Source organism: Corylus avellana, chromosome 7, assembly GCF_965113065.1.
Source record: "Corylus avellana chromosome 7, dhCorAvel1.hap1.2, whole genome shotgun sequence".
In the NCBI taxonomy this organism is placed as follows: domain Eukaryota; kingdom Viridiplantae; phylum Streptophyta; class Magnoliopsida; order Fagales; family Betulaceae; genus Corylus; species Corylus avellana.
This window is the reverse complement of record NC_142496.1, coordinates 16043838-16070412: the sequence shown is the minus strand read 5'-3', so window position 1 is coordinate 16070412 and position 26575 is coordinate 16043838. Positions and strand designations below refer to the sequence as shown.

The 26575-nt window shown below is 34.9% G+C and overlaps 2 protein-coding genes and 1 pseudogene across 2 annotated transcripts; all 3 read right to left on the bottom strand.

The window, feature by feature from the left end:
- Positions 1 to 1895: 1895 nt before the first annotated feature.
- On the bottom strand, positions 1896 to 25051 carry LOC148584553 (leucine-rich repeat receptor protein kinase HPCA1-like). The gene is made up of 17 exons (XM_088518500.1): positions 24875 to 25051; positions 23829 to 23952; positions 23640 to 23711; positions 23383 to 23457; positions 23191 to 23262; positions 22918 to 23079; positions 22766 to 22840; positions 22612 to 22683; positions 22432 to 22503; positions 22264 to 22332; positions 22090 to 22164; positions 21721 to 21792; positions 21493 to 21630; positions 20927 to 21399; positions 2924 to 3053; positions 2230 to 2455; positions 1896 to 2147 (listed from the first exon to the last, which is right to left on the bottom strand). The coding sequence occupies exons 1-17, from the start codon at positions 24957 to 24959 to the stop codon at positions 1896 to 1898; spliced, it is 2244 nt and encodes a 747-aa protein (XP_088374626.1). The 5' UTR covers positions 24960 to 25051.
- LOC132169990 (G-type lectin S-receptor-like serine/threonine-protein kinase RKS1 pseudogene) lies at positions 5648 to 6761 on the bottom strand (annotated as a pseudogene).
- On the bottom strand, positions 9497 to 20408 carry LOC132169988 (receptor-like serine/threonine-protein kinase SD1-6). The gene is made up of 6 exons (XM_088518114.1): positions 20309 to 20408; positions 19713 to 19909; positions 10596 to 10806; positions 10224 to 10461; positions 9973 to 10123; positions 9497 to 9891 (listed from the first exon to the last, which is right to left on the bottom strand). The coding sequence occupies exons 1-6, from the start codon at positions 20406 to 20408 to the stop codon at positions 9577 to 9579; spliced, it is 1212 nt and encodes a 403-aa protein (XP_088374240.1). The 3' UTR covers positions 9497 to 9576.
- Positions 25052 to 26575: the final 1524 nt, after the last annotated feature.

Genomic DNA, 26575 nt, shown 5'->3' with positions numbered 1-26575 from the left:
ATATGGATCTTGGAGAGACTATTGTTCTTGGTTTTGTATATCAAAGTCGCATTGATCTCCTGTGCAATCCAATTGAAATTTTTCTCTGTTGACAGAATTGGTCAATTCCACTTAACATTCAGTTATTTATAAAATAATCCCCATTTGCTTTTGCCCGTGTGCAGAAAGGAGAAAGAATTAGGAAGAACAGGCTCTCTCTACTTAGAAAAATTGTAGACCTTCCAAATTAGGAGATTGTGGACCAAAAATGAGTTCACCCAATCAGTTGAAAGAAACAAAAATCAAGGCATAAAAATATAAAAAATAAAAAATAAAAAATAAAAAAAGAAAGAGAGGTTTTTCTATGAAATTGTCGTAGATGAAGGATTTTTAGAGGAAAGATCCAGTGTTTTGAGTGTATATGCATTTCTTGTTCTAGGCTAATGTGTTAACTTCTTATTCAAGGGCACAAAAGGCTTGGTTTATGCCACAACCTTATAGAAGCTAATTTTCTTCCTTTATTATTTTATACATTTCCATAATAGGCTTAGTTTTACTTTTGCTCAAAGTTTTCATATTATTATAAATACAGCGGGGCCTAACGTGTAATAAGGAGTTGAATTTTGTTATGATCAGTTATTCAATGAGAAATAATGAGAGGTTGACTTTTCTTTCATATATTTCCCTTTAATCCTAAAAATTTTGGTTTTCTAAAACAAAATTAAAAAAAAAAAAAAAAAAGTTTTTTTTTTTTTAAATAAAAATTTCCATTTAAAAAAATATATATTTGTTTAAAAAAAAATTAAGAAAAAATCCTACTTTTTAATTTAAAATTTTTTGGTTTTTTTTTTTTTTAAAATAAATAAATAAATAAATAATAATAATATTTTTATTTTATTTTTTTAATTTATAGGGGTATTTTTGTCTTATTGAGAAATATATATGAGCATTTTTATCTTTTTGCTAGACTTAGGGGGGCCATTGACAATGTTTTGATAATTTGGGAGGACATTGTCACAATTAAAAGTTTGGGGTGACATTGCCAATTTGCTGGTAGTTTGGGGGGAGTATATGGACTTTACCCTTATATTTTATATATGAAAATCTTGTTTTCACCTTTCTAGATATAACTAAATCCATTTATCAAGGACTTTCAGTTTTCATTGTACTCTATTTAAACACACATACATAATCAAAAATTTATTCAAAATTCTCTCAATTCTGTAGTCTTACGGAATCCTACTGTTTACATAATTCAGTATGCATTTCACTTTGTTTATAAAATTGTATATGCATGCTATCCAGTGATTGCCAAGAAAAGGGTATACAATTTTATAAAATCCCACTCTATTTTATGTATACAAAATCGTATAAAATCCAACAAAAGGGCATACATAATTTCAGTCTATTTATATAATAAATTAACAAAGGTAGATATTAGCAAGAAATCTTAATTGAGATATACCATATAATCCCAAAGGAGGCTTCCAAATAATGGATTTGTTTTTCTCAAAAGATAAAAAATGCAAAAACTACTAACATATATCCTTGCTTTTCCAGATAGTGTTGGGCAAATAACAGTAGAAAAAACAAAAGAAACAGCTTCCAATAAATAAGATTCCGTTAATAACATTAGCATACCATTAAAAAATAATTGATTACAATAAATAATTAAATATGCTAACAAATGGTAGTTTCCTTACAGATTTAAGCAAATAAGAGAAGAGTACGGTAGATCGAGCAAGTTCCATATTACAACATGGGAATAAAAACATAAGTACGTTTCATAAAAACAGTGGACAACACACAACAACCTGGTAGAGCAAGTTCCAAATTACAAAATAGGAATTAAAGCATAAAAACATAACTATTGTTTCAGAAAACAGTAGACAACACACAACAATCTAGCACCTCGCCTAGAGATGTGAAATCCATGCAAGCCTCCTTTCTTTCGGCATGGATATCAATGCTCTTTGTAATTCCTTGTCCCTTAGTAGTTCAACCACTCTAAAATAACGGTCATCATCAAGATCGGGCACAAATTCAGTCAACAATTCTACACACCTGGTTATAGGATCAAATATGGCTGAGCTACCAGAGTCTTGCTTACCCCTCATAGCCTCAGCTATCATCAAGTCTTTCTTTAGACGGACTGTCTCAGTGAACTCCTTTAATGCATCATTCATGTAAGAAGATGCAGGTTCTTTATCTTTTTTTGCGGGACCTACCCTCAAATCCCTTCCCAACAACCATTGAACGCTTTTCCAAACGTCTATCTCCATCTATTACAATCCCGGCATTGGGGTAGGCATGTTGATTGCCTAAATCCCTAGCAGCAGTTCCGTCGTTGGCCGGAGTGCAGTGCTTACCTACACTCCCTCCCGAGCTTAGAAGGATACCAAACCCAAGTTCCTTGTCCAGCTTGTCCTCATCAGTATTGGGCGGATCTTGTACACATGAGTGCCACAACACACCTCTAGCAGTGGAACCATTGAATAGCACTCCCAACAACACATAATTCAAGCACCCTTTTGTTAATTGCTAAAATATTCATATTTTAGCCCTCAACTTATATTTGTTAATTCCTTAGTTTTGTTAGTTTATGCTATTTTATTTCATTTTTGTATTTTCTTTGTTTTATAGGTGTTTAGAAGAAGTATAGCATTTTTGGAAGTATAGTGCTTAAAGGACAAAATTGAGAAAAAGCGAGAAGATTTGAGTTAAGCAAAAGCATTCTGGTAGTGCGATCGATTGCAGGGGACCTGCGATCAAGCACACTTCTAGAGAGGTCTAGACAAGCGAGCAAGGCGTGTGCTCTTGCGCACATGAGGAGACTCGACCACAAACGTGCGATTGTGCGCACACGGGCTGCAATCAATCGCATTCCTGAATCTTGGACTACACAATAACAAATATTTTATGGAGTAATTACCGAATGGTCTACTCATTCCAATGGCTTTTTCTGCGCCGAATAGCGTATGTCCCTACCCCCAGAAGGACCAGAACCAAAATGGCACTGCCAACTGCTATCCCAACAATCAAACCAGTGCTAATGGAAGTTCCTCTGTCTGAGTCTGAAGAAAAATGGGTTAAATTCACTTTACCCCTGAAGTTTTATGAGTTTTTCAATTCGAGCTCTAATGTTTAAAAATTGGCAATGTACCCCTCTAATGTTTCAAAAATTTTCAATTCAGACCATCCGTTACTAATTTTTGTTAATTGGATAAAAATTAAAAAAAAAAAAAAAAAAAAAAAAAAAAAAAAAAGAAGAAAAGCATTGAGGGTAATTACGTAATTTCATAGATTTCAGTCAAATTTGACTGAAATTAATAACGAAAGGTCTGAATTGAAAATTTTTGAACATTAGGGGGATACATTTCCAATTTTTAAACATTATGGTTCAAATTGAAAAATTCCTGAAATTCCAGAGGGATAAAGTGAATTTAACCCAACTTTTTAAGATAAATTGTGATTTAATATGCTATCAAAGCAATTGTTTTGAGTACAAGAGAGTTTGAACTCACACATAAGGTGAGTGTCCAATATTAATAAAATACTTAAATTTACATTTTTTTTTTTTTATTCCTATAAACTTTTAGCATAAATGGTAATTTAACATAAACATTAGGAGAAACTTCAGAAAACCCCCCTGAACTTCCAGCCGAGGCCTCCTGAACTTTGGTTTACTCTTACTTTAAACTCTTTCAACGTTAATGTCAAAAAATTTGACTTTTTATACCCATTTTACCCTCAACCAAAACTACGTCGTTTTGGACTCCAAAACCACACCGTTTTAGGCTTCAAAACTACATCACCACCCAACCCAAAAGGACGTCGTTTTGAGCATAATATTAAAAAAAAAAAAAAAGGGGGAAACTTCACTGAAGAACCCTGAACTTCCACTCGTTTTGAAATACCCCCCTAAACTTCAAAATATCTCAATTTAGTCCCCTGAACTTTCAATTGCTCTCAATTTGGACCCATCCGTCAATTTTTGCAGTTAAAAATACAAAAAAATACCAAAATATCCTTGATTTTTGTTTTTTTTTTTAAATAAAAAAATGTTTTGGAAGTTGAAATTTTATACAAAAGTCAGGGGTATAAACGTCATGTAATATTTAAAATCTGACGGAGGGGTCCAAATTGAGAGCAATTGAAAGTTCAGAAGACTAAATTGAGAGATTTTGAAGTTTAGGGAAGTATTTCAAAATGGGTGGAAGTTCGGGGGTCTTCAGTAAAGTTTCCAAAAAAAAAAAAAAAGGAAAAGGAAAATATTAAAAAAAAACACTAAATCGGGGTGGCTGAGCCACCCCCTGGCCGGTCTGGGGGTGGCCGGACCACCCTCTTGGCCGTGGGGGTGGTCCGGCCACCCCCAAATGCACCCGATCCCCCCCTTTTTTTTTTTTTTTGGCCAAGGGGGTGGCCGGACCACCCCCTAGGCCATGGGGGTGGTTCGACCACCCCCAAATCGGCCAGGAGGTGGCTCAGCCAAAAATAGGGTGGTCCGGCCACCCCATTTTGGCCAAGGGGTGGCTGGAGCCACCCTGATTTCATTTTTTTTTTCTTTTTCTTTTTTTTTTTTAATATTTTGCTTTTCTTTTTTTTTTAAAAAAAAAAAAAAACAAAAAAATTAATGCCTAAAACGACGTTGTTTTGGGCTGGGTAGGTGTTGTAGTTTTAGGACACAAAACGGTGCAGTTTTGGGGTGAGGGTAAAATGGGTATAAAAAGTCAAACTATTTGACTTTAACGTTAAAAGGGTCAAAAGTGAGAGCAAACCAAAGTTTAGGGAGCCTAAGTGAGAGTTTTGAAAATTCATGAGGTGTTTGTAAAATCAGCTGGAACTTCGGGGGGCTTAGTGAAGTTTTCCCTAAACATTATTTGTATTGACATCACAAATCGAAGAGGGTAATTGAACATAACGAGTAAATATTGATGAAAATTGCAAGAAAAAAGGGAGAGGAAGAAAGGACTATGGGTTTAAGAGAATGATTAGGATCTCCTATTATTAGGCTCTTCGAATTTTACATAAATTCAAATAGCCTAACAGATGAGATTGCAGGCCAAACTGTCCTGAACAAGTAAATCCTGCATCTTAAATTGTTCAGAGCACATGAACTCTGCATTCTCACTTTCTTAAGTTATCCGAATTTCAATAAAATTGAGGAAATCTAATAACATGATCATCATCCTAAGGGGAATGCATGAAACTGTCTTCATTATATCAAGATCAAATGGGGCATATGTGACAAATAAGGCCATAAAAAAATAAGGAACACATCAATACAAGTTTAGAAAATCTTACAAAAATCCACTTGTTGCTGGCGGGTTAGAATTCAAGATAAAATATATAATAGACATTCAGATAACATTTTCCAATTCAAAAAATAGTGATAAAGAAAAAGTTATAAAAATGGAAAATTAACTAGCACGACTGCATCCACACGTATATATAATTCTTGTCCTGCATTGGAGTAGACTCTAGTGTCCACCAAATCCCCGTGTCATGCCAAGCACCCAATCCCTCCCCTTGTCTCGTCTGCACTGGTGTAAGCCGTACAAGAACAATTCCTCAAGCACTCCTGCCTACACTCCTCCAAACTCAGATTCATGTCCGCACGTGCTACTGAAGTATCCGGTACCTTCACACGTGCCAACTTCACAAACCCTTATCCACTGTGGCACGCGGATACTCCCTGCCTCCTCACACACCAGCCCGACCCGTCTCTCAAGTACCAATCACGGGTCGAATTGGGTTCAAACCCAGGTAAGCATGTGTACTGGAACTTGTCTGGATTGTACGGGTCGCAGTAACTATTTGGACCACACTCTTTGTACATATCGCACGACTCTTTCGGAGCAGACCAAAACACAAACCATCTAGCCTCGAGCCACGTGGACCGAACAACGATTCCTGATTCATTCAACACCAGTCTAATAAAAACTTTAGGGTCAGTTACAGTATTCACAATCGTGACCTCATCTTGATTATTCACATAACTGTCTTTGAGAGTAAAATTATGATTCATTTCAGGTACACCGTTAAATCTTTGGCCAGTCCGAGGTCTGCCCCGCCACGATGGAGTTTCGCCCTTGTTTAGGAACAATTGTGGGTACCCAATTGGGTCAATCTCGAATGAGCAGTTTCCGGTTCCCGGGTCATCTTCGGACTTCCAAGATGTTAGGTATTGGCTAAACCTGGTCCGCCAGTCCAGCTCAAGTTTCATCAACGGAAGCATAGTATTGCTGGGATAGTCGAAGCTCTGCCATGTAACCCTTTGGCTGTCTCATAGAACCAAAACAAGATTCCCAGAATCTAAGAGCTGAGCCATAGAATTGTTTGTGGTTGAGATTGAAGCATTTGTAGACTAGATTGGGGTGCTTCGGGTTTGGCTATTAAGGACGAGGTTTCCATGGCCGTTGATGGAGAGGACTCCGGAGGTGTCATTGAGAGGGATGTCTCTGTTTGCCACCCACACAACGGTATGTTGAGGAACTTTGTTATACCATATTCCGACGTAGCGGCGGCCAGAGCTTCCCAGGCTGAAAAACCCAAGTGCGAAGGTTTTTCCTTTCAAAACCAGGATGTCACCGTCTTTAACGGGCTGCTTCAAGGAAATGATGTCAAGGGAAATGCAAAATCGGAAAACAAGTAGGGAGAGAAGCAACGATGTATTCAATAACTCATTAGCCGGATTCATGGTGGTTTTTCCGATGAAGATTATAGGTTGACCAACAAGATTGCTGTGTGTCGGTGGGATTGGGCTAAGATTAACGATCAAACTGAACTTGAATAGGGGTAATTAACAGAACTCAAAAGATTCAGGAGTACTAAAGTCTGGGAAGTAGGTGAGATATTTAATAAGTAAGGTGCACAATGGAGGAAATAGAAACTACCACGAGAATGGTTTTTCAAGAAGCTACTTCAACGGTTAAGGATGGAGTAATGCCACGTCTTAGAGAGTGCGAAAGAGAAAGTGCGGAAGTGATAATGTGTGTAGCATTATTCTTGAGGTTAATAATGTTTCAGTACTTATCTTTTTGTCTTGTCAATTTTACATCTTTTAAGACAATTTGGCATATTCTCGAGTGTAGCTCAATATGTTAGAGTTCACGTATCATGAAGAAGAAGTTGTTTTTAAAAAATTATTATTTTAAATATTAATTTATAATTTTAAAGACCAAAATGCAATTTTGTCAAACATTTAATTACATTTTCAAACAAACACATTTTTAAATCGCTATTTTCAAAATTGTAAACCCAATTGTACCATAAAATTAAGAGTGACTTAATAGCCTTTAGTACAAATTTCTTTACAAAATGGCATGATAGTTTATGTATCCTTAATCAATTCATCAATTATGAATTGCTACGTCAATTTGTATGAAAATTATAGTAAAACACGTGTACAATCTCAAATATTTTCCAAAAACCAACCATATGCATGAGGGTAAATAATATGTTTCATATATTCGATTACTTGTAAGATCCTTTAATTCAATAATCAATACCGCTTTAGCAAGAAACATGGTTTTCCTAATGAAGATTAGATATATGGGTCCTGGCTAATTATATGAGGTTGCGAAAAGCATTGAAATCTAGGTGGTGGTCCAAATCTCCTAAAAGAGGAAATGTGAAAAATGTCAATGCGAGCGACTTGTGTAAATGAAACTAATTAAGAAGTCCTTAGGGGTAGTTTAGCTTAAAACCATACCTCATGAAGCGGATGTTATTAGTTTGAATCTCTTTTTTACTTTTCTTTATCATGGCGGACATGTAAAAAAAAAAAAAAAATTAATAAGAAAAGGAAGTACTTTATTTTATTACACTGGCGTGGGATATGATCGGGGAAAAACTAGAAACTTGCTTCTTAGTTGTCTAGAATTGATTAATTGGTGACCCAGGAGCAGCTTTAGCCACAAATTGGAGCTGGATATTAATTGCTTTGTATATGATATGATGTATTGATGTATCAATTTCTTGCTGGAACAGGGTGTTTTCATGACTTATCTAATATTGGCCACATTAATTATTTGAACTACTCCCGCCACTATCATAACTAAAGGTGATGGGGACTTCATATTAATGCAATTTGTTGTAATCAAGAAAATGGCTTTTTGATTCTTGTGGGATATCTTAAATTTTCTTTCAAGGAGATTTTGATGTTAAATTTAGTCGCGGTTGATACAGTTGATCGCTATGTGGCCCTCGACTTGGTCCAGGGTACTTGCAAAAGAAAAAAACAAGGGGTGACTCGCTAGAGAAATCAGCAGAGACACTTTGATGCTTAGGTCAATACAATGTTTTCTATATATATAACTAGGGCAGTAGGGCTTAAAGTAATATCGAGCATACCTTTGGCCTAGGGTTTGTGGCTCTCTTAACATGACATTGGTCATTACAAGTAAGACAAGTGTGCCCAACAAAGAAAGTACATCGAACGAGAGCTTCAATGGAAAGGAAAGACATCCTCACGAATCAACCATTAGGTAGATCGGCCAAAGCTAGAGCCATGGGCCAACGGCCCAATTCGATGCTCAAATCGTGGGGCCATTAACTGATGGTTTACTTAAGGGTTGTTTCATGGTAGAACACTCATCGGCTAGTGTGTAACTTGAGAGGTCACTCAATCTTCCCTATGGATCAAGGCTTGTGGACCGAAGGTTAAAGGGGCCCGATGGCCCATGGGCCAAGAAGGCACTTGGTCGCCTTCAAAAAAGTCGATGGTATTACCCATCACCAGTTGCTGATGCCATAAGTATGAGTTTCTTTGGACTTGATCATAGTGATTTAATGGTGCAATTCAATTTGGACTAATTTACATTAACAAAAAAAAAAAATCCCATTTGCTGAAATGTGTTGTAGTGAGAACAAAAACTTGCAAATAACTAACTTTTCTATAAATCCTAACTTTTTTTAAGAATATAATTATGGGGAATAAGGGAAAAATTCTCTCAAGAATGTTTCATATTGAATAACATCGATTGGGAGGTTACACCATTCTTATTGGGAGGCCATGCCGTTTATAAAGCTATGGGCAATCTGGTCTACATTTAGGGGTGAAACCCAAATATTAATAATTAGGTGGGAAAACTAAAGCAAAAACTTTTGAAGGGGTAAAAAAAAAATTTTAGAGGATTTATTTGATAAGAACTTGTAATTATTGAAGAGATTTTTAAAATTATGGAGTCAATAGGGTTGTAGTTCTCTCCCAGTCTACATCACCACCCAATTTCCATATCCTTTAATTTTCTTCATGAACAAATACCCATATCCTTTCATGACGATGCATTTGTATCCTCATTTGTATTGGGGATAAAACTATTTAAGTACATGGGATGGTATTAATAAGTGTGAATCATTTTTATTGTTTCTACATTTACTGAAAATAAAACTCATGGTGTCTGAAAATAAATTATGAGCTTTTAAGGAAACTGAATAGTTGACTCGTTATCGACTGCCAATGTCAGTCATTAAACCAACAAAAGAAATAAGGTTGACGTGAAAGATAAAACTCAGAAGCATCATGTTACTTAACATTCATAGTTTTACAGACCAACTTTTACAAATGTAGAGATCAAATAGTTGTACACAAGTTTAACGACCTTCAGGCATGGTGACGGTCAGCTCATTTAAGGAAGCAGGTGGTCCTTTAGAGCCTGAGGAATCCAGACCAGAATTAATGGTTTTGTAACTTCTATTGATAAATGCTGGCTTGTTCGGAGATGGAACAGTTCCTTCATTTCCAAGCATGAAGACAATTTCAAGCATGGTTGGCCGATCTGTGGCTTGTTCTTGCACACATAAGAGTCCAATTTGAATGCATCTCAAAACTTCATGAGTGGAATATTCCTGACCCAATGATGGATCGACTACGTCCAAGGCTTTGCCATCCATCCATAGGTCCCATACCTACAAGAAATTTAAGAGTTTTTATCTTTAGAGTAATTGCCACCTGGGGTGAAATTCAATCAAATTTAGGCTTTTGCTTACATATCCAATCAAATTTAGGGAAGGACTTCCGATGTGATAATAATTGTTTCTCTTGCCACTGATTATCTCTAGTGTCAAGACACCATAGCTAAAGACATCTGATTTTATAGAATATAATCCTTCCATTGCATACTCTGGAGACATGTATCCACTGCAATTACACCAAAAAACAAAAAATGATGGTCGTCTAAGTTTTGTTTTAGTAGCATTGTAGGTGCATGTGTGTGTGTGAGAGAGAGAGAGAGACATACTATGTGCCAACAACTTTTCTTGTATTTGCTTCATCTTGATCATCACCAAACATTCTAGCCAACCCAAAATCTGAAATTTTTGGATTCATTGCCGCATCCAGTAGAACGTTACTTGCTTTTAGGTCTCTGTGGATGATTTTTAGCCTTGAATCTTGGTGAAGATATAAGACTCCTCGAGCAATTCCAGAAATAATGTCAAATCGCTTTCTCCAATCTAACAATTTCCTTCTTATTTCGTCTAACCCAAAACATGAAATTAAGATTCCATCGATAATACATAGTGAAAACAATACTTACATGCCAAAAAAATATAAAATTTTACTCACACATTTATATAATTGAAAATGAGTGGTGATTGAAGAGAATGCATACCGAAGATGAAAAAGTCAAGACTTTTGTTTGGCATGTATTCATAGATCAACATCTTCTCTCCTTTGTGAATGCAACAACCAAAAAGCCTCACAAGATTCCTATGTTGGAGTTTTGCTACCAGCTTAACTTCGTTCTTAAATTCTTCAATGCCCTGTTTTGAATTTTTTGAGAGTGTTTTCACTGCTATTTCCTGTCCATTGGCTAGTTGACCCTGCAATTATAATGGGAACTTACACCAATTAATTAACATTTATTATCTGTTTTTTTTTTTTTCTTTTTTTTTTTTAACATTATATATAGTATGCATGTATGATGTAGCCATGCATGTAAACCACCATGAGAATCCCTCCATCAAATATTGCTCTAGGTGCATGTTAAAGTATTATTTAAATTCAAGTAGTGGCTTGTTCGAACCTAACTTTAGACGAGACTTCAATGGAGTGCTTCTATAAAATCCTTGTTCAAACCTACCAAACAATTGTTCGAACCGGCTTCCAAACAAGTAACTCGTTCAAACGTAACTTCAAATGAGAAACACTCTCCAAAGTTTTAATCTTCTCTTTAGATCTCGTTTTGACCCAATAAACAACATTTGAATTAGCTTTTTAATGCCACCAAGCATGCTTACATCCCATGTTAGAAACTCGAGATATGATTTTTTTATAAGGCTGGTTTGATTGAAAACCGCCCTACTTGAAATGATGATTCGACAAATTTCTTTAAAAAACGTCTGCTTTAATTGTGGTTCAAGCATTGAAATTTGTGGGTCTGAACGTCTGCAACAAGAAATCCTTTGTGGGTCTGAACAAAAAAATTGTCATAATTAAAACTTCAGGATTCATTGTCAACACATATATCCATCCTTATTCCTTCGTGGGTCTGAACAAGAAATCTTTTTTGTAAAAAATTCATTGTCATTGAACATTTGTCTCCTTGGCTCAGTTTTCTTTGTTCCTCGTTGGAGCTTCGTCCCTCTTTGACTCTGTTTTCTTCTGGTTCTTCTCTTTGCTCTTTGAAATCGTCTCTGATCAGTTTTGCTTTTTAATTCTTGAATTCAAAAGAGGGGAAAATCATTTTTCTCATAACTTTTTTAGACGTTCAAGCACCCGTCGATCACTTTCTTCAAATGGATGCTTGTCACGTTCCGTAGACATTATGAGGACGAGTTTAATAGAGGCATAATACACAATCATCTTTCAACTATCTCTTTTTGCAAATCCAATAAATTAATAACTGGATTTGTGAACTTATTATGTGGGTCTCACACAAATTAAATAGTAAATTCATCAATTCACTATATGAAGATGATCGAAAGAATAAATTTTTATTATTTCTTAATCAAATATGAGAATTTTTTTTAACCGGCGTAGCTCTTGCCACGTCAACGTGTAAGCCTCAATCCCTTTGTAATTCTATGTGTACCCATAAATATCTCATATATCTTACAAATCTATGTAAGAATTCAATATATAATTAAATGCTAATTGACAATAAAATTAACTGCGGAATGAATAATTATATAAATACCTCTAGCTATGCTTTGCTTAAGCGAATTGAAGAACAGCTTCACATAAACAAAATTTGGAAAACTAAAATATTGAGAGGTTCTTCTGACATGTGCCTACCAGTGAGTGCCAATTGATGGAATACACAGGCCTTATTTATAGGTAGGTTAGGGACCCTCAATTAGAGTTGTAACCTTAATTATTCCTCCCATCAAGGAATAAAAAATCAAATAAATAATCAATACATCAAATTGATTCCACAAAATAAAATTAGTAATGAAATCAAATACTTGTTCCACAAGAATTAAATCAGCAATTTAATTCAGAATATTTGATTTCACACAATAAGCTTTAATTGGAATAAATTACTGAACACCGTAATTACATATATTTTATAATTACAATAATATATGTGACATAAGGGACATACTTTAAATGAAATTTCTTACATTCTCCCACTTGGCCCTTATGACACATAAATTCCTTATGGTGTTCAGTTCTATGATATGGCCAATACTTTATTTATTCTAACCATTCATGGAATCCTTTCACTCACTTAAGGAATACTACACACGAATCATAGCGGTAAAGCTTTTATTATGATAAGCCGTCCCTTCCATGTATCACGATGTGTAATACATCCCTAAATGAGTACTTTATGGATAGTGTACTTTATAAATGAACTTCCTATAAGTCATTCGGGTCCAACTTTAATTTCATCCCCACGGATAAGAATAATATATATGCGCGCAAAAATCTTTATAACATTACCTTTATGTCTATAGACCAGTTAAAGAGAAACTAAGTACAAATGAATTAATGAATCTCATATATTCCACACGACTTTATACTTTCTTTACCGGTAAACCTTTAGTCATGGGATCCGCAATCATTAATTCAATACTTATATGCTCAATAGACACTTATTGTCACTTAATGTTCTCTTTCATAGTGATACTTTATGTCGATATACATACTTCTGCTTTTACTCAGTTTATTCTTATAAAAGATAACTGTAGTAGAATTAACTTAGAAGATCTTTATGGGTTTAACTATAAAATCGACAATCTTGAGACCTTTAACAAAAATGTCTCAACCATAATGCCTGTGTAATTAATTCATAGCATGTAATGACTTTTGCTTTCATGGTAGATGTAGCAACTGTAGTCTGCTTACTGCATATTCAGTACATATATACTGAAGTTGATTCTCTACTATCTACACATTTAGCAAAATCAAACCTGAATAAACACTACCAAATGGTAAGTGTATCCTTAGGTTAAACTGTAGTTCTTGGTTCATTGCATATTCCACAATACTATATTGACCCAATAGTCTAATTGCTATTTCAATGTCAGGTCTAATGTAGACCTGTGCATACATATGGAATATTTTTCATCTGCCTTTGTTCCAATACATTTTGGGACATTATCTCCTTTAATAATAGGTGCTACTGAAAATTCATAGTTCTTCATTCTGAATCTTTCCCAAAACTTTAGTGAGAGAAACTTTATGTAGCAAACCTAAATTAGTGCTTGCAAGTAAAATATTATCTATATACAGGATTAAAAGAAATGTAACTTTACTTCCACTGACCTTAAGGTATATTCAATGATTAACAAGGTTCTCAATAAACCCATGTGAGGTAATAACCTTGTAAAATTTTTGTATACCATTGATGAGAGACATATCTTAGTCCATTAATAGATTTCCTTAATTTGCAAACTTTCTGACTGTTATCAATAAAACCCTTAAGTTGTCTTATGTACACCTCCTCCTTAAGTTCTCATTCAGAAAAATTGTTTTTCACATCCTTTTGATATAGCTTTAAACCAAAATGAGCTACTCATACCATGATAATCAATGCCTTCCTTTTGAGTAAGATCATTGGCTACAAGTCTAGCTTATATCGTTCAACATTACCCGGAAGCATCCTTTTAGGTTTTGTAAACCCATTTGCAGCCTATGGCTACAACTCCCTTTGGTAAGTCAACAAGATTGCAGACTTGAATTTTAGCCAAGGATTTCATCTCCTCCTTCATGGCATTGAAACACAATGTGAAGTTATCTCCACCCAAAATGATGTGAAAACAAATTTTAGATCGTCCTTAGGTCTGACATAAAAATCAGACTCCTGGAAGTATACAACATAATCAATAGGGATTGTTGGTCACCTTATTCTAGAGAATCTTTTTAATCCTACTTCATTTACTTTTGACAAAGTCTGAGTAAGTTCATTATGAACTTGTTCCTTATGAGTTGACTGTTCTGAAACCGATTCTGGTTCAAACATCTTTCATATGAAGGGGCTTCAGTCAACTCTTGTACTTCCTTTAATTCAATCCCTTGAGGATAAGCACTCCCACTAAGTTCAGCGTCTTCTAGAAATTTTGAATATCTAGACTCAACAATTCTAGGACTAAATGAAGAACAGTAAAGCCAAAACTCCTTGGAGTTTACTTGATAATCTATAAAATTCCGCTAGTTGTCCTTGAATCTAATTACCTTAGGTGTGGATTATAAATCCTCTCTATAGCAAGACAACCCCATATGTGTAAACAATTTGAACTTGGTTCCATTCATTCCTTAATTTAGGTGTCTTATGGACAACCCTTAATGAAACCCAATTAAATGTATACACAGCGGCTTTCAAGGCTTGACTCCATTAGGAGAATAGAATATTAGTATTACCTTTCATGTCCCCCTTTCATGTACCTACCATAATACTATCTGCCTCTATCAAATCTTACGATCTTGACTTCCTTTTGTTTTGTTTCTCTACTTCTACTTTATAGGTACTTGAAGCATTTAATGCCCAAACTCTATAATTTAGAAGATAGAGACACATAAACGTTATATGGTTATTACCGAAAGAGATATGATATCTCTAACCATTTAGGCAAAAAGTATGGAAAAGGTCTACATTTGTATATGATCTCAAGAATCTCAAAAACCCTTTTGTTGGCATATTTAGTGGTATAGTTGGTCTACTTTTCCTTAATGAAGTCCACATAAATACCAAAGATATTAAATTTCAAGAGTTGTAAAAACTCTATGATTTATCAACATTTTATTCTTTATAGAGATATTTTTCAATCTCCAATGCCATAACATAGAGGATTTTCTCATTCATAAGACTCTGCTTTATGTCAACATTTATATGCATGGATTAATTTTTCAAAAATTGGGATCTAGATCAATTAATATTCCACTCAAAATTTTTTAATAATGTTCAAACTTGATTTTAACAAACTAAAATAGAAATTAAATTTCTAAAAGAATTGTGGAATATATAAAAACATTATTAAGGTCAAAATGACATAACTGAAATTTTTAAATTAATCTATAGATCCCAACAACCTCTAATTGTAAACAAATATTATTTAGAAAACCCTACATTATGTTGACAACGTGGACCGCTAAACCAAATTCAATCCACACAGTATTTAGGAGAGTTAATAAAAGAGATTCATAACTGACATTAAATTTCTAAAAGAAGTGTGGAATATATAAAAACATTATTAAGGTCAAAATGACATAACTGAAATTTTAAAATTAATCTATAGATCCCAACAACCTCCAATTGTAAACAAATATTATTTAGAAAACCCTACATTATGTTGACAACGTGGACCGCTAAACCAAATTCAATCCACACAGTATTTAGGAGAGTTAATAAAAGAGATTCATGACACAATAAATATATGAGATTACCTTTATTTCAAGTCATTTATGATACTTTATGCAATCATTCTTTATATGCCCATAATTTTCCTTAGTGTAGGAAAAACAAGTATCTTAATTGCCATAACACTTTGTTGGCAACTTGTTCTCATTCATCAACTATTGCACATGATTGCCTATCAAGGTCTTTTCTGTAACATGAGTAACTCATGTCTTAATCTCTCATCTTCTTGAACACACATGATCAGAAGTTTCTTTATTGATCAGTTATCCTTATGTGTGCCACAAGATATTTGGAAAAATACCATATTTAGATGAGAGAATTTAAAATAAAAATGACTCAAAAACTCAACCTTTAGGAACTTTATAATGAGCTGTAATGTCCTCTATTTCCATAATGTGCTCACGCACATTTTGAAACTGTAAAAGGTTTTACTTTAAAGCTTTTCTATTAGGGTGCAGGCCAAAGCCTTATTGGAACTCACTAAATGTTCCTCAATGACCTTTCTTTGGCCCCAAAACATTAAGGAATAAAACCCTAATGCTTTACTTAATATGAGATTTCATGAACGTTGAAACTTAAGCGATTTAAATCACTACAATTGTTCATGTTTAATAATCTCATGTGGCGTACTTGATTTCGTCCATACGAAATGCCAATTTAGTCTCCAAATACTCCAAAGTGAAAAGCACATTTTCTTTTCAGTCAGGAAAAATTACCACTAGGAATTATTGGAACATAAAATACTAATAATTAAAGCAGTAGGAGTACATCCAATAACCAAGAAAAATAATATACTTTAATGCCATGAAATAACCTTATTTAAATTAACCAATATTAATTTAATAGCAAATTTCAACCTATCTGTGGGCAAAGGTGCATCACGCATGAAATTTACTCTTTATTAATAAGACTAATAAATTTAGCATTAATAAATAAAATTTTCCGTACCTGTGGGCCTAAGAGAAATTTTATTTTTAATGTTAAATTTGCTATCTTATTCTAATTAAGTCATAAAAATAAAAACGTCCTTGTGGGGATTGGCAAATTAAATTTATGAATTAATTACAACACGATGTTAATTTTCTTTATGAAGTTCATATATATAATCTTGATGCAATTATCATTATAAAATCAGGATGTTGTGGCTCGCCCAAAATTATTATGACAATTATGACTTCATTAACATCTAATTTATTTAAATTAACCAATGCTAATGTAATAGTAAATTTCAACCTACCTGTGGGCAAATGTTGCGTCACGCATGAAATTTACTCTTTAATAGGACTAATAAATTTAACATTAATAAATAAAATTCTCCGTACCTGTGGGCCTAAGAGAAATTTTATTTTTAAAGTTAAATTTATTATCTTATTCTAATTAAGTCATAAAAATAATAACGTCCCTGTGGGGATTAGTAATTAAATTTATGAATTAATTCCAACAGGATGTTAATTTTCTTTATGAAGTTCACATATATGATCTTGATGCAATTATCATTATAAAATCGGGATGTTGTGGCTGTCCCAAAATTATTATGATAATCACGACTTCATTAACATCCAATAACTGTATAGATGCCAAAACTAAAGTTCCCAAGAATAAAAGACAAAACCAACATGTCAGTGGGTAAACAATATTTTTCTAAAGTACAACCAGACAGTGTCCCAGGTAAGTGAAGGGGCGCACAGCGGCACACTTAAGTCCCAAGACTTGCCTTACTAGAGCTTTCTGATTGCAATTTTGGATAGTACCATAAACATTTACCAACATATGTGGCCTGGTTAATTATTCTCAAGTCCAGGCATCAACCAATTTATATTGAAACAATTAAAAGAATAAATATATCCTTAACTTCATGCATTAAATAAACAATAATTTAATACTGAACAATTTAAATCATAAGATAAATAAAAATGTAACATTTAAGCATGATAAACTGAATAGCCTAATGGTCTCGAACTGTGATGGGTTGCCGACTTCATGCGGCAATCAATCAGGACCACCGCACAGTAGCCCAGATGACACTGACCGGCGGGGATCAGTGGCCCCGTCCAAACCCACAGGCAACCCGTGCAGGGCTGCCATTGCTTTGAGTCATATGCGGCCCGATGCAGGCTGCTGCTCACTTTATGCGGCCAACGCCGCTGCAGGTGGGAAAAAAACGGTCCTTTATGTGGCGAAACGCCGCTTGTAGAGGCCAGGGCAGTGGGCCACAGTGCATGGGCGTGGATTTCATTTTTGGGTCAACAGCTAGTTTCCTGTACTCATTAGCTTGCATTTTATTTTAGGAAAATTATATATAAACTCCTTAGGTCAACGCGCTTTTATTAAAAACTCCCTAAGTGTTTTTTTTTTTTTTTCTGAAATTAACTCCTTGGGTTAATCGAAACTACAATAAATCTCTACTGTCAAAAATTTTTAACAGTCGTTAGGCCACTCAAAACTCCCCGTTTTATCTAATTAAAATATTAATTTTTTATTAATTTAATTTCAAAAATTAAATCTTAAAAAAAAAAAAAAAATTGAAGGGTGGCCAGGGGGTGGCGGTGCCACCCCTGGCCATCCCCAACCCCTATGGGGTGGCCGTAAGCCACCTCGGGGGTGGGAAAACCACCCCTAGGATCTCCACCCATGGGGTGGCACGCGGCCACCCCATTGGTGGAAAGGGGTGGCCGCGAGCCACCCCAAACCACCCAAGGGGTGGCTTGAGCCACCCCATGGATGGTTTGGGGTGGCCCGCAGGCCACCCCAAACCACCTAGGGGTGGCCACAAGCCACCCCAAGGGTGGGCAAACCACCCCATAGGGGTTGGGGGCGGCCAAGGGTGGCACCTCCACCCCTTGGCCACCCTTCAAATTTTTATTTTTATTTTTAAGATTTAATTTTTTAAATTAAATTAATAAAAAATTAATATTTTAATTAGATAAAACGGGGAGTTTTGAGTGGCCTAACGGCTATAAAAAAAATTTTGACGGTAGGGAGGTTATTGTAGTTTCAATTAACCCAGGGAGTTAATTTCCGAAAAAAAAAACACTTAAGGAGTATTTAATAAAAACGCGTTAACCTAAGGAATTTATATATAATTTCCCTTTATTTTATGTCAACATAAACAAGTATCAACATGACCGTGCAACAAAGAAAAAAATATCTTGGGTTTCAGCTTGTTTCAAGCTAATTTTGTTTCAATAATTAATTAAACAAAATGAATATTATTGAAACAAAAATAAAAAATTTACATCAAGCATATCTAAAAATTAGACTGAGCAAATATGGCATAGAGGAGGCTCTGATACCACATGTAAGAATTCAATAAAATTAGCAGCGAAATGAATAATTATATAAATACCTCTACCCATGCTTTGCTCAAGCCAATTGAAGAACAGCTTCACAGAAACAAAATTTGGAAAACTAAAATATTGAGAGGTTCTTCTGACATATGCCTACTAGCGAGTGCCAATTGATGGAATATACATGTCTTATTTATAGATAGGTCATCAATTAGAGCTGTTATCTTAATTATTCCTCCCATCAAGGAATAAAAAATCAAATAAATAATCGATACAGCTAATTGATTCCACAAAATAAAATCAATAATGAAATCAAATACTTGTTCCACAAGAATTAAATCAGCAATTTAATTCAGAATATTTGATTTCATACAATAAGCTTTAATTGGAATAAATTACTGAAAACCGTAATTACATATATTTTATAATTACAATAATATATGTGACATAAATGACATACTTTAAATCAAATTTCTTACAATCTAATGATTGATTTTTGATTTTTTGATTTTATTTTATTTTAAATGTATGAAAAAAAATAAAAAAAGGATGGGATAGATGCTCTCAACTTGTACTGAAATAGGAATAGTAATATTTGTTAGTGTTTACATTTAATGTGTACGTGCAAGAAACTAACCTTATAGACCGGGCCAAAACCACCTTGTCCAAGCCTCTTAGACGAGGAGAAATCGTCTGTGGCAGCAACTATGTTGCTCAGATCGAAATATTGCACATCTGGTTTTCTTCTAGTTTCATCAAGGTTCACAGAATCTCGAAGAAAGGATTGTGCGCCATTTGTACCGTCATTAAACAATGGGACTTGTCTTCTGCTCCCTGTCCAATTATGCAAGCACATCGTTACAAATGATTGTTTTTGCAATTATGAATTCCAACACAAAAAGAAATACATTAAAAGAAAATAATGAAACAGAGGAACAGAGCAAGCTGCAGAATTCTACCTTATAATTTTCCATTTTATCATTGGTAGGATGAAATGTGTTTGGTTTATAGTTCTTCTGGTAATTGATTGATTATGGAAGTAAAAATTCTGACTTCCTTTCTTGCCTCCGCAGTTACCAAACTAATTATTTTTTAATATCTGATTATTGGTTTACAGCATAAAGTCACCTTGACAGCATTCATTAATTACCAGCCTTGGAAATAAAGAAATAGATGAATAGAAAAAAGAAATAAAAACTGGTTCAAATAAAGTAGTGAAAATACTTTACTTACCGCTTTTGTTCTTCATTACCAGCCAATATCCAATGGAGACCAAAAGAAGCAACATTACAGCAACAGAAACTATAAGAACTGCCAACATCTTCTTGCTCATAATACGGCCTTTTTTCTTTGAATATTGAGCTAAAATGAAAAGAAAAGAAAAGAAAGAAACTGTTAAAATATTATTAAATTTACATTTTTTTATCGATTTAAGTTTTTTTGGGTTAAATTTACTTTACCCCTGAAGTTTCAGGAGTTTTTCAATTCGAACTTCAATGTTTAAAAATTGGCAATCTACCCCCTAATTTTCAAAAATTTTCAATTCAGACCATCCATTTGTAATTTCTGTCTAATTGGACAATTTTTTTTTTTTAAAAAAAAAAAAAAGCATTGAGGGTAATTACGTAATTTCATAGATTTTCGTCCAATTTGACGGAAATTAATAACGGAAGGTCTAAATTGAAAATTTTTGAAACATTGCCAATTTTTAAACATTGGGGTTCGAATTGAAAAATTCCTGAAACTCTAGGGGATAAAGTGAATTTAACCCATGAAAAATATAATGTTGGTAGAGAAGAAGAGAGAGAGAGAGAGAGAGATTAGAGTATAAGGAGATGTGATTTGAACAACCTTGAAAAACATAAAGAGATGCTATAAAATAGTAGGGTCCGAACTCTTTAGGCGGTTTGTAAGTTTGATTACTCAGATCAAACCCAATTCTCTGAATCTCTAATCTATTAAAATATTTTCCTTCTGCTGGAAAGAGAGCCAGCTGCACTTGAAGATAGTCTTCACTATTGAAGAAGAGATTTTGAAGAGAAACAGAACCGGGAGTGAGGCCCAGTTTAATCCACATGTCCCTTTCAAGTGACTGAAACATAGTTGCATTGGACAATTCCCTGAAAAAGGGTCCTCTGAAGTATAATATTCCTTCATATGGATAAGCACATTCACAACTCTGAGGGCTAAGCTTCTGAGATGGGCATAATTTGCTCCCACAATTAGCAAGGCTGGTAGAATAGGGCTTTGTAGTTTGTTCCCGAAGCTGGCAGGATTTGGAATTCGAGATAGTAGGGGAAGAACACGCTGGATTTCCAATCAATCTGAAGTATGTAAAATTTACAAATAAGGTTGATGACTAGGAGAAAATACAAATATCATTCAAGCTGAAGATTAAAGGCCATAAGCTCTCTCACATTACTCCCTTTGTGTTTTTAGCGCTGCCAAGCGTTACTGCGGCTATTTGGTTGTTTCGCAAATCAACAAGCTGTAATTGTGGGCTGATTTCCTTATCCATGTTCAATGTGTCATTAAATTCATTGTTCCTCAATTTCCTGAGAATGTAAAGGAATTGAATTGTCAAACTTACAGTTTCTCTTTATTGTCAAATTCTAATGCTCCCTCCTGTACAAATCAGAACTTACACTTGCTGTATATGTGGAGAGCTGAAGAGTTTTTGCGGGACAGGCCCTTGAAGGTTTCCATATTCCATAACCCTGTGCCACAAATCACAAATCACACATTAGCATATGCTATAAGTCAAGAAAGTTATTGGATCTATTATTTGCATGTTCTTTTTGAGAGATGCAGGGAGAGTTTCAGGGCTTGTTCGCTAACGCTTTTTAGAATGTCTTTATAGCTTTTTCATTGTGTGACATAAATATAAAAGTAGTTTTTAGTATTTTGTGTGTTAAATTGTTTGTTATGCTTTTGCTTTTTTCCTAAAAAGCAAAAAGCAGTCTTAAAAAGCATTAGCAAACGAGCTTTGGATCTTCGACCTACTAAAGACTTACAGAGTGGTGAGTGATGGTAAGATTGAGAACCAAGCTGGAGCTTCGGATGGGTAAAAGTAGTTGTTACTAAGGTCCCTGTAAAAATAAGCCATCGAGTAAGGTTCTTCAGTTCATGAAAAGAACAAGTTAGAGAAATGGAAAACCACAAATGGCAACCCCATGTCATCCACTTACACATAATAGAGGGCGGTCATTTTACTCAAGTCTGGAAAAGGGCCAGTCAGACCATTTTGGGCTAAATTCCTAAGGAAGACACAAATGCATGAACAAGAAAGCTAAGTAACCTCCAATATGATAATGCTAAAACAGCATCACTACATACGCTAAGAAGTAAATACCCACAATTCGTTGATGTTTGTCAGGTTGTTCAGATTTGCTGGGACATCTCCTGTCAGAGCATTTCTGTCGAGCCGACTGTTGCAATTTGGAATAGTTTAACTCCAATGAATGTGAGGGAATTAGGACATTTAGTGAAGAAAAGGTGTAGCTGAAAAAGGTTGAATTAAGGTGGCTTTTACTCACAGAACCTCAAGAGTCTGTACAAGTCCCAATGTTGATGGGATACTTCCAGAAAGTTGGTTACTATCAAGTAATCTGCCATTCAACCACAAACATTTAGAAGGAGAAAAACATCAAAACATTGAATATAAACAGATGGGTGGTATCAGCAGCTTACACTTGTATCAGTACCATCTTAGAGCTGAAAAGTTCGGCTGGAATGGAACCTGAAAGCCGGTTCTTGTTGACATGGCTGCAAGTTTGTAGGAATCAAGCTATTGTTTGTGCCCAAATCAATGTTCTAAATATATTAAAAAAAAAAAAAAATACAAGTGTTTAATCTTCAGAAGGAGGTCCAAGCCTGGGGTAGTGGGGGTTGATATTGGGAGGTCTCCTGTCAACTGATTATCTGCCAGGTCCAGCCAGTAGAGTTTGGAGAGATTCCCCAAAGATGGAGGTATGTTTCCAATGAAGTTGTTTGAATTGAGAGCCCTGGGAGGGAGTGTCAGTGCTGGATAAAGCCGACAAAGGAAAAATAAAAAATAAAAAAATACTGCCATATTCATTCATGAAGTACTATGAGATAACTTTGGCAGATCTTACAGGAAGGACAGCTCTTCAAGCTTCCCCAACTCATCTGGAATATCACCACTGAAGCCACAGCCAGCTAGGATTCTGAAAGATGAAAAACAAAAAAGTACATGCTTGTCTCGGTGTATTGAAATATATAAATTACTTAAAAGAGTTGGATGGAGGGGCGATAGGAAAATTAGCTTGCTTATTATTGGATCTTACAAGATGTTCAAATTTTGTAGATCTCCCAGCCGTGGAGACAGGGAACCTGTGAGGTCTCGGTTAAATGACAGGTCCCTGGAAATTGAATAATATCACCACTTCAATGAACAGAACAGAACAGACATGCTAATTTAAGAATGAGACATGTCCAAAAAAACAGAGCAGAAGAATCTGTTTTGTTGTACAACTTGTTATCTGTTGGAAACTGATGCAGGTATTTGCAATGTTCAAAGAAGAAGAAGAAGAAGAATGCTCACAAGGATCTCAGTTCAGAGAGCTCTCCAATGTCACCACTGAGTTGCCCTTTGAGGCCCATGGTTGATAATCCCCTAAGAATAATTGAAATAAAAAAAATCGACAATGGACCCGAAAAAAAAAAAAAAAAAAAAAAAAAGGTTCAAGAAAAACTAAGAAATGGAGGCAGTAAGTAATAGAAAGATATTTACAATGCAGTCACCCGAGAATTGTTGCAAGTAACTCCTTCCCAGGGTGTTCCACAAGGATCATGTGAATTTCCCCAGCTTGATGGTGTGTCCTCCCACGACTCCTTCAGGGATTGGAGTGCAGAGGCTGCACCAATATAAATTTAATCATAAGCTTGATACAAGGAAACTATATGTAGGATAAATTTGACAGTAGAAAGTATAGATGGGAGTTAGCAGTACTAGCTATACATAATACAAAATAAACATTACCGCCACCATTGCCTTACGTTACAATCATTAAGTGTCTCAAATGGTTTAATTACAATTTTAATCATATGCATATAAAGTTTTGGACATCCACTTGTTATAAATCGGTTTTCAAGGGTGATGAGTTCTATACAACGCTTATATCATTTGGCATTAGAGCCAGCCATCACGTTATGTACGGAATCAAACGCAGTTCGTCGAGTATGAAGTTGAATGACTTTTACACAAAATTTGTATCACATTACTCTCCCTACTCTCTTACACTACTACCAAGTAGCTACCCCCAAATGAAAATATCATCACCATGTAAATTTGTCATATAAGATCGTGAATTTTGACATGTGCAAAGTTCTTCCAGTTTAGCATATTCCCATTTTTCGTCAAAAAAAAAAAAAAAAAATTCAATCTTAAAATGCATTTTATTCGATTTTTTTTTTAATTTTTTTTATGACAAGGAATCCTTCAAGGTAGGGTCACTTCATGTTCCCACTCATATTGGGCAAACCTTATACCTATGCAAAGCACTCTTTTCATATAGATCAGCTAAGACTCTAACTTCTCAAACAGGCGTAGCCCTACAGATAGTTTGCACCTAAAAGAATTCGAACCTTAAACCTAATATACTTGAGCCAACCCCTTGAGGTTTACAGTTCATCATGTATTTTCTTAACTCATTATCATTTTGTCAAATTACCAGTTATCCCAAAAACTTAAATAGATAGGAATAGGTAAATTTAGTTACTTAATCATCACTTTTAACACTTTTTACAAAAACAACAACAAACATGGTGTGTACTTACTATCACGAGGATCTGTAAGCGAGTTAATAAGGTGCATTCCAGCAGAAAAGAAAGCAAGAAAGAGCAGCAACTGGGTGCCTCCCATGGCGGCTTCTGCAAACTAATATCTCCAGGGATTACAACAAGAAGAAACAACTACAGAAGACAATTCTTCCTCGTAAAAGATGGCATGGCTAGCAAGTGCTTGACCAGCTACCTTAGGAATGCGTGATTAGCGAATGAGGCTGAGGACGCTGACACTTGCTATAAGAAAACGAAAAAGGAAAATATCTCATGAGCAGAAAGGAGAATACGTGTCCGTTTCTGTATTTTTTTTCTTCTTCTTCTTCTTTTTGGAAGCAATTGATTTCCCTTGTCTTTAATTGCTTATTTGATTTCCCAATCTAGCTATTAATTCCTTCCCACTAGTCCACTGCCCATGGAACCATGCCATTATACAGAATTCCTCTCTCTCTCTCTCTTTCTAATAATGAAGAAGAATTTGGACGTTTTGCTGAGGCAGCACTCCGCCCGCCTCTGTTGAGAACTTGGCATGCCGCCTAACCTCGACCACAAACATCATCATCATTAAGTAACGTATAGTCTGGGCAGTTGAATGTTGGGTGATATATAATGGGTCCCATTTCCACATTATAGTTAAGATATGATCGTTTGCACTCACCAGGAGACCGATTAATTGATTTGTACGACATTTTTGTGTTTTTTTTTTTTTTTTTTAATAAAAAATTGTTTGTTATCTTAAATTATTATAATATTGGACATGTCATATTATATACGTGTAGTCTGATTTACATTAAATATAATTTAGGTTTGTTAATGAGATTTATGCAGAAGATTAAAGTCACGTATAATGATGATATGTCATGGTTATGGAAATTGAGACTTCGTAGTGATATGTTGATGTAGTTACAATGCAATGAAGTGGACCACATGAATTGTTATTTTATGAAATACTGTTAATAAGAATAAATTGAACTCACGATTACTTATAATATTAACTATTAATTCTCAAAGGAATGTGAACTCAAAATGGGAATTGTACGTAGTAGCCACTTTGATACATTTAGGAATGAGATCTTTCGTGGTCAAAGTCTTGGTATGTTAGGTAATTACATGTAGCATTGTAGAAACACTAATACTTAAAATATAATTCATAATCACTTTGAGTTTAGTCAAAGAGATTGACACATCAACCTTGAACAAGAAAAGTAAATGCATTGAAAACATGCATGGGATCTAACCTCTAAAATTCCTCATCCACACGAATTTCATTAAAAAAAAAAAAACTATCTTCAAATTTTCTCTTATCGCCACTAAGAAAACTCCACCGGCAATGCCCAGGCTGGCCCACACTAGCACCGACCAGGCTAACCCTACCACTTGGCCATCAAAGTTCATGTGCTATGATGAACATTAAAATGTGCTCCTTGGCAATATGTGGATCTTGGAGAGATTATTGTCCTTGGTTTTGTATATCAAGTCACATTGTTTTCCTGTGCAATCCAATTGAAAATTTTCTCTGTTGATAGAATTGGTCAATTCCACTTAACATTCAGTTATTTATAAAATAATCCGCATTTACTTTTGCCCGTGTGCAGGAAGAAGAAAGAATTAGGAAGAACATGCTCTCTTTGCTCAGAAAAATTGCAGACCTTCCAAATTAGGAGATTGTGGACCAAAATTGAGTTCACCCAATCAGTT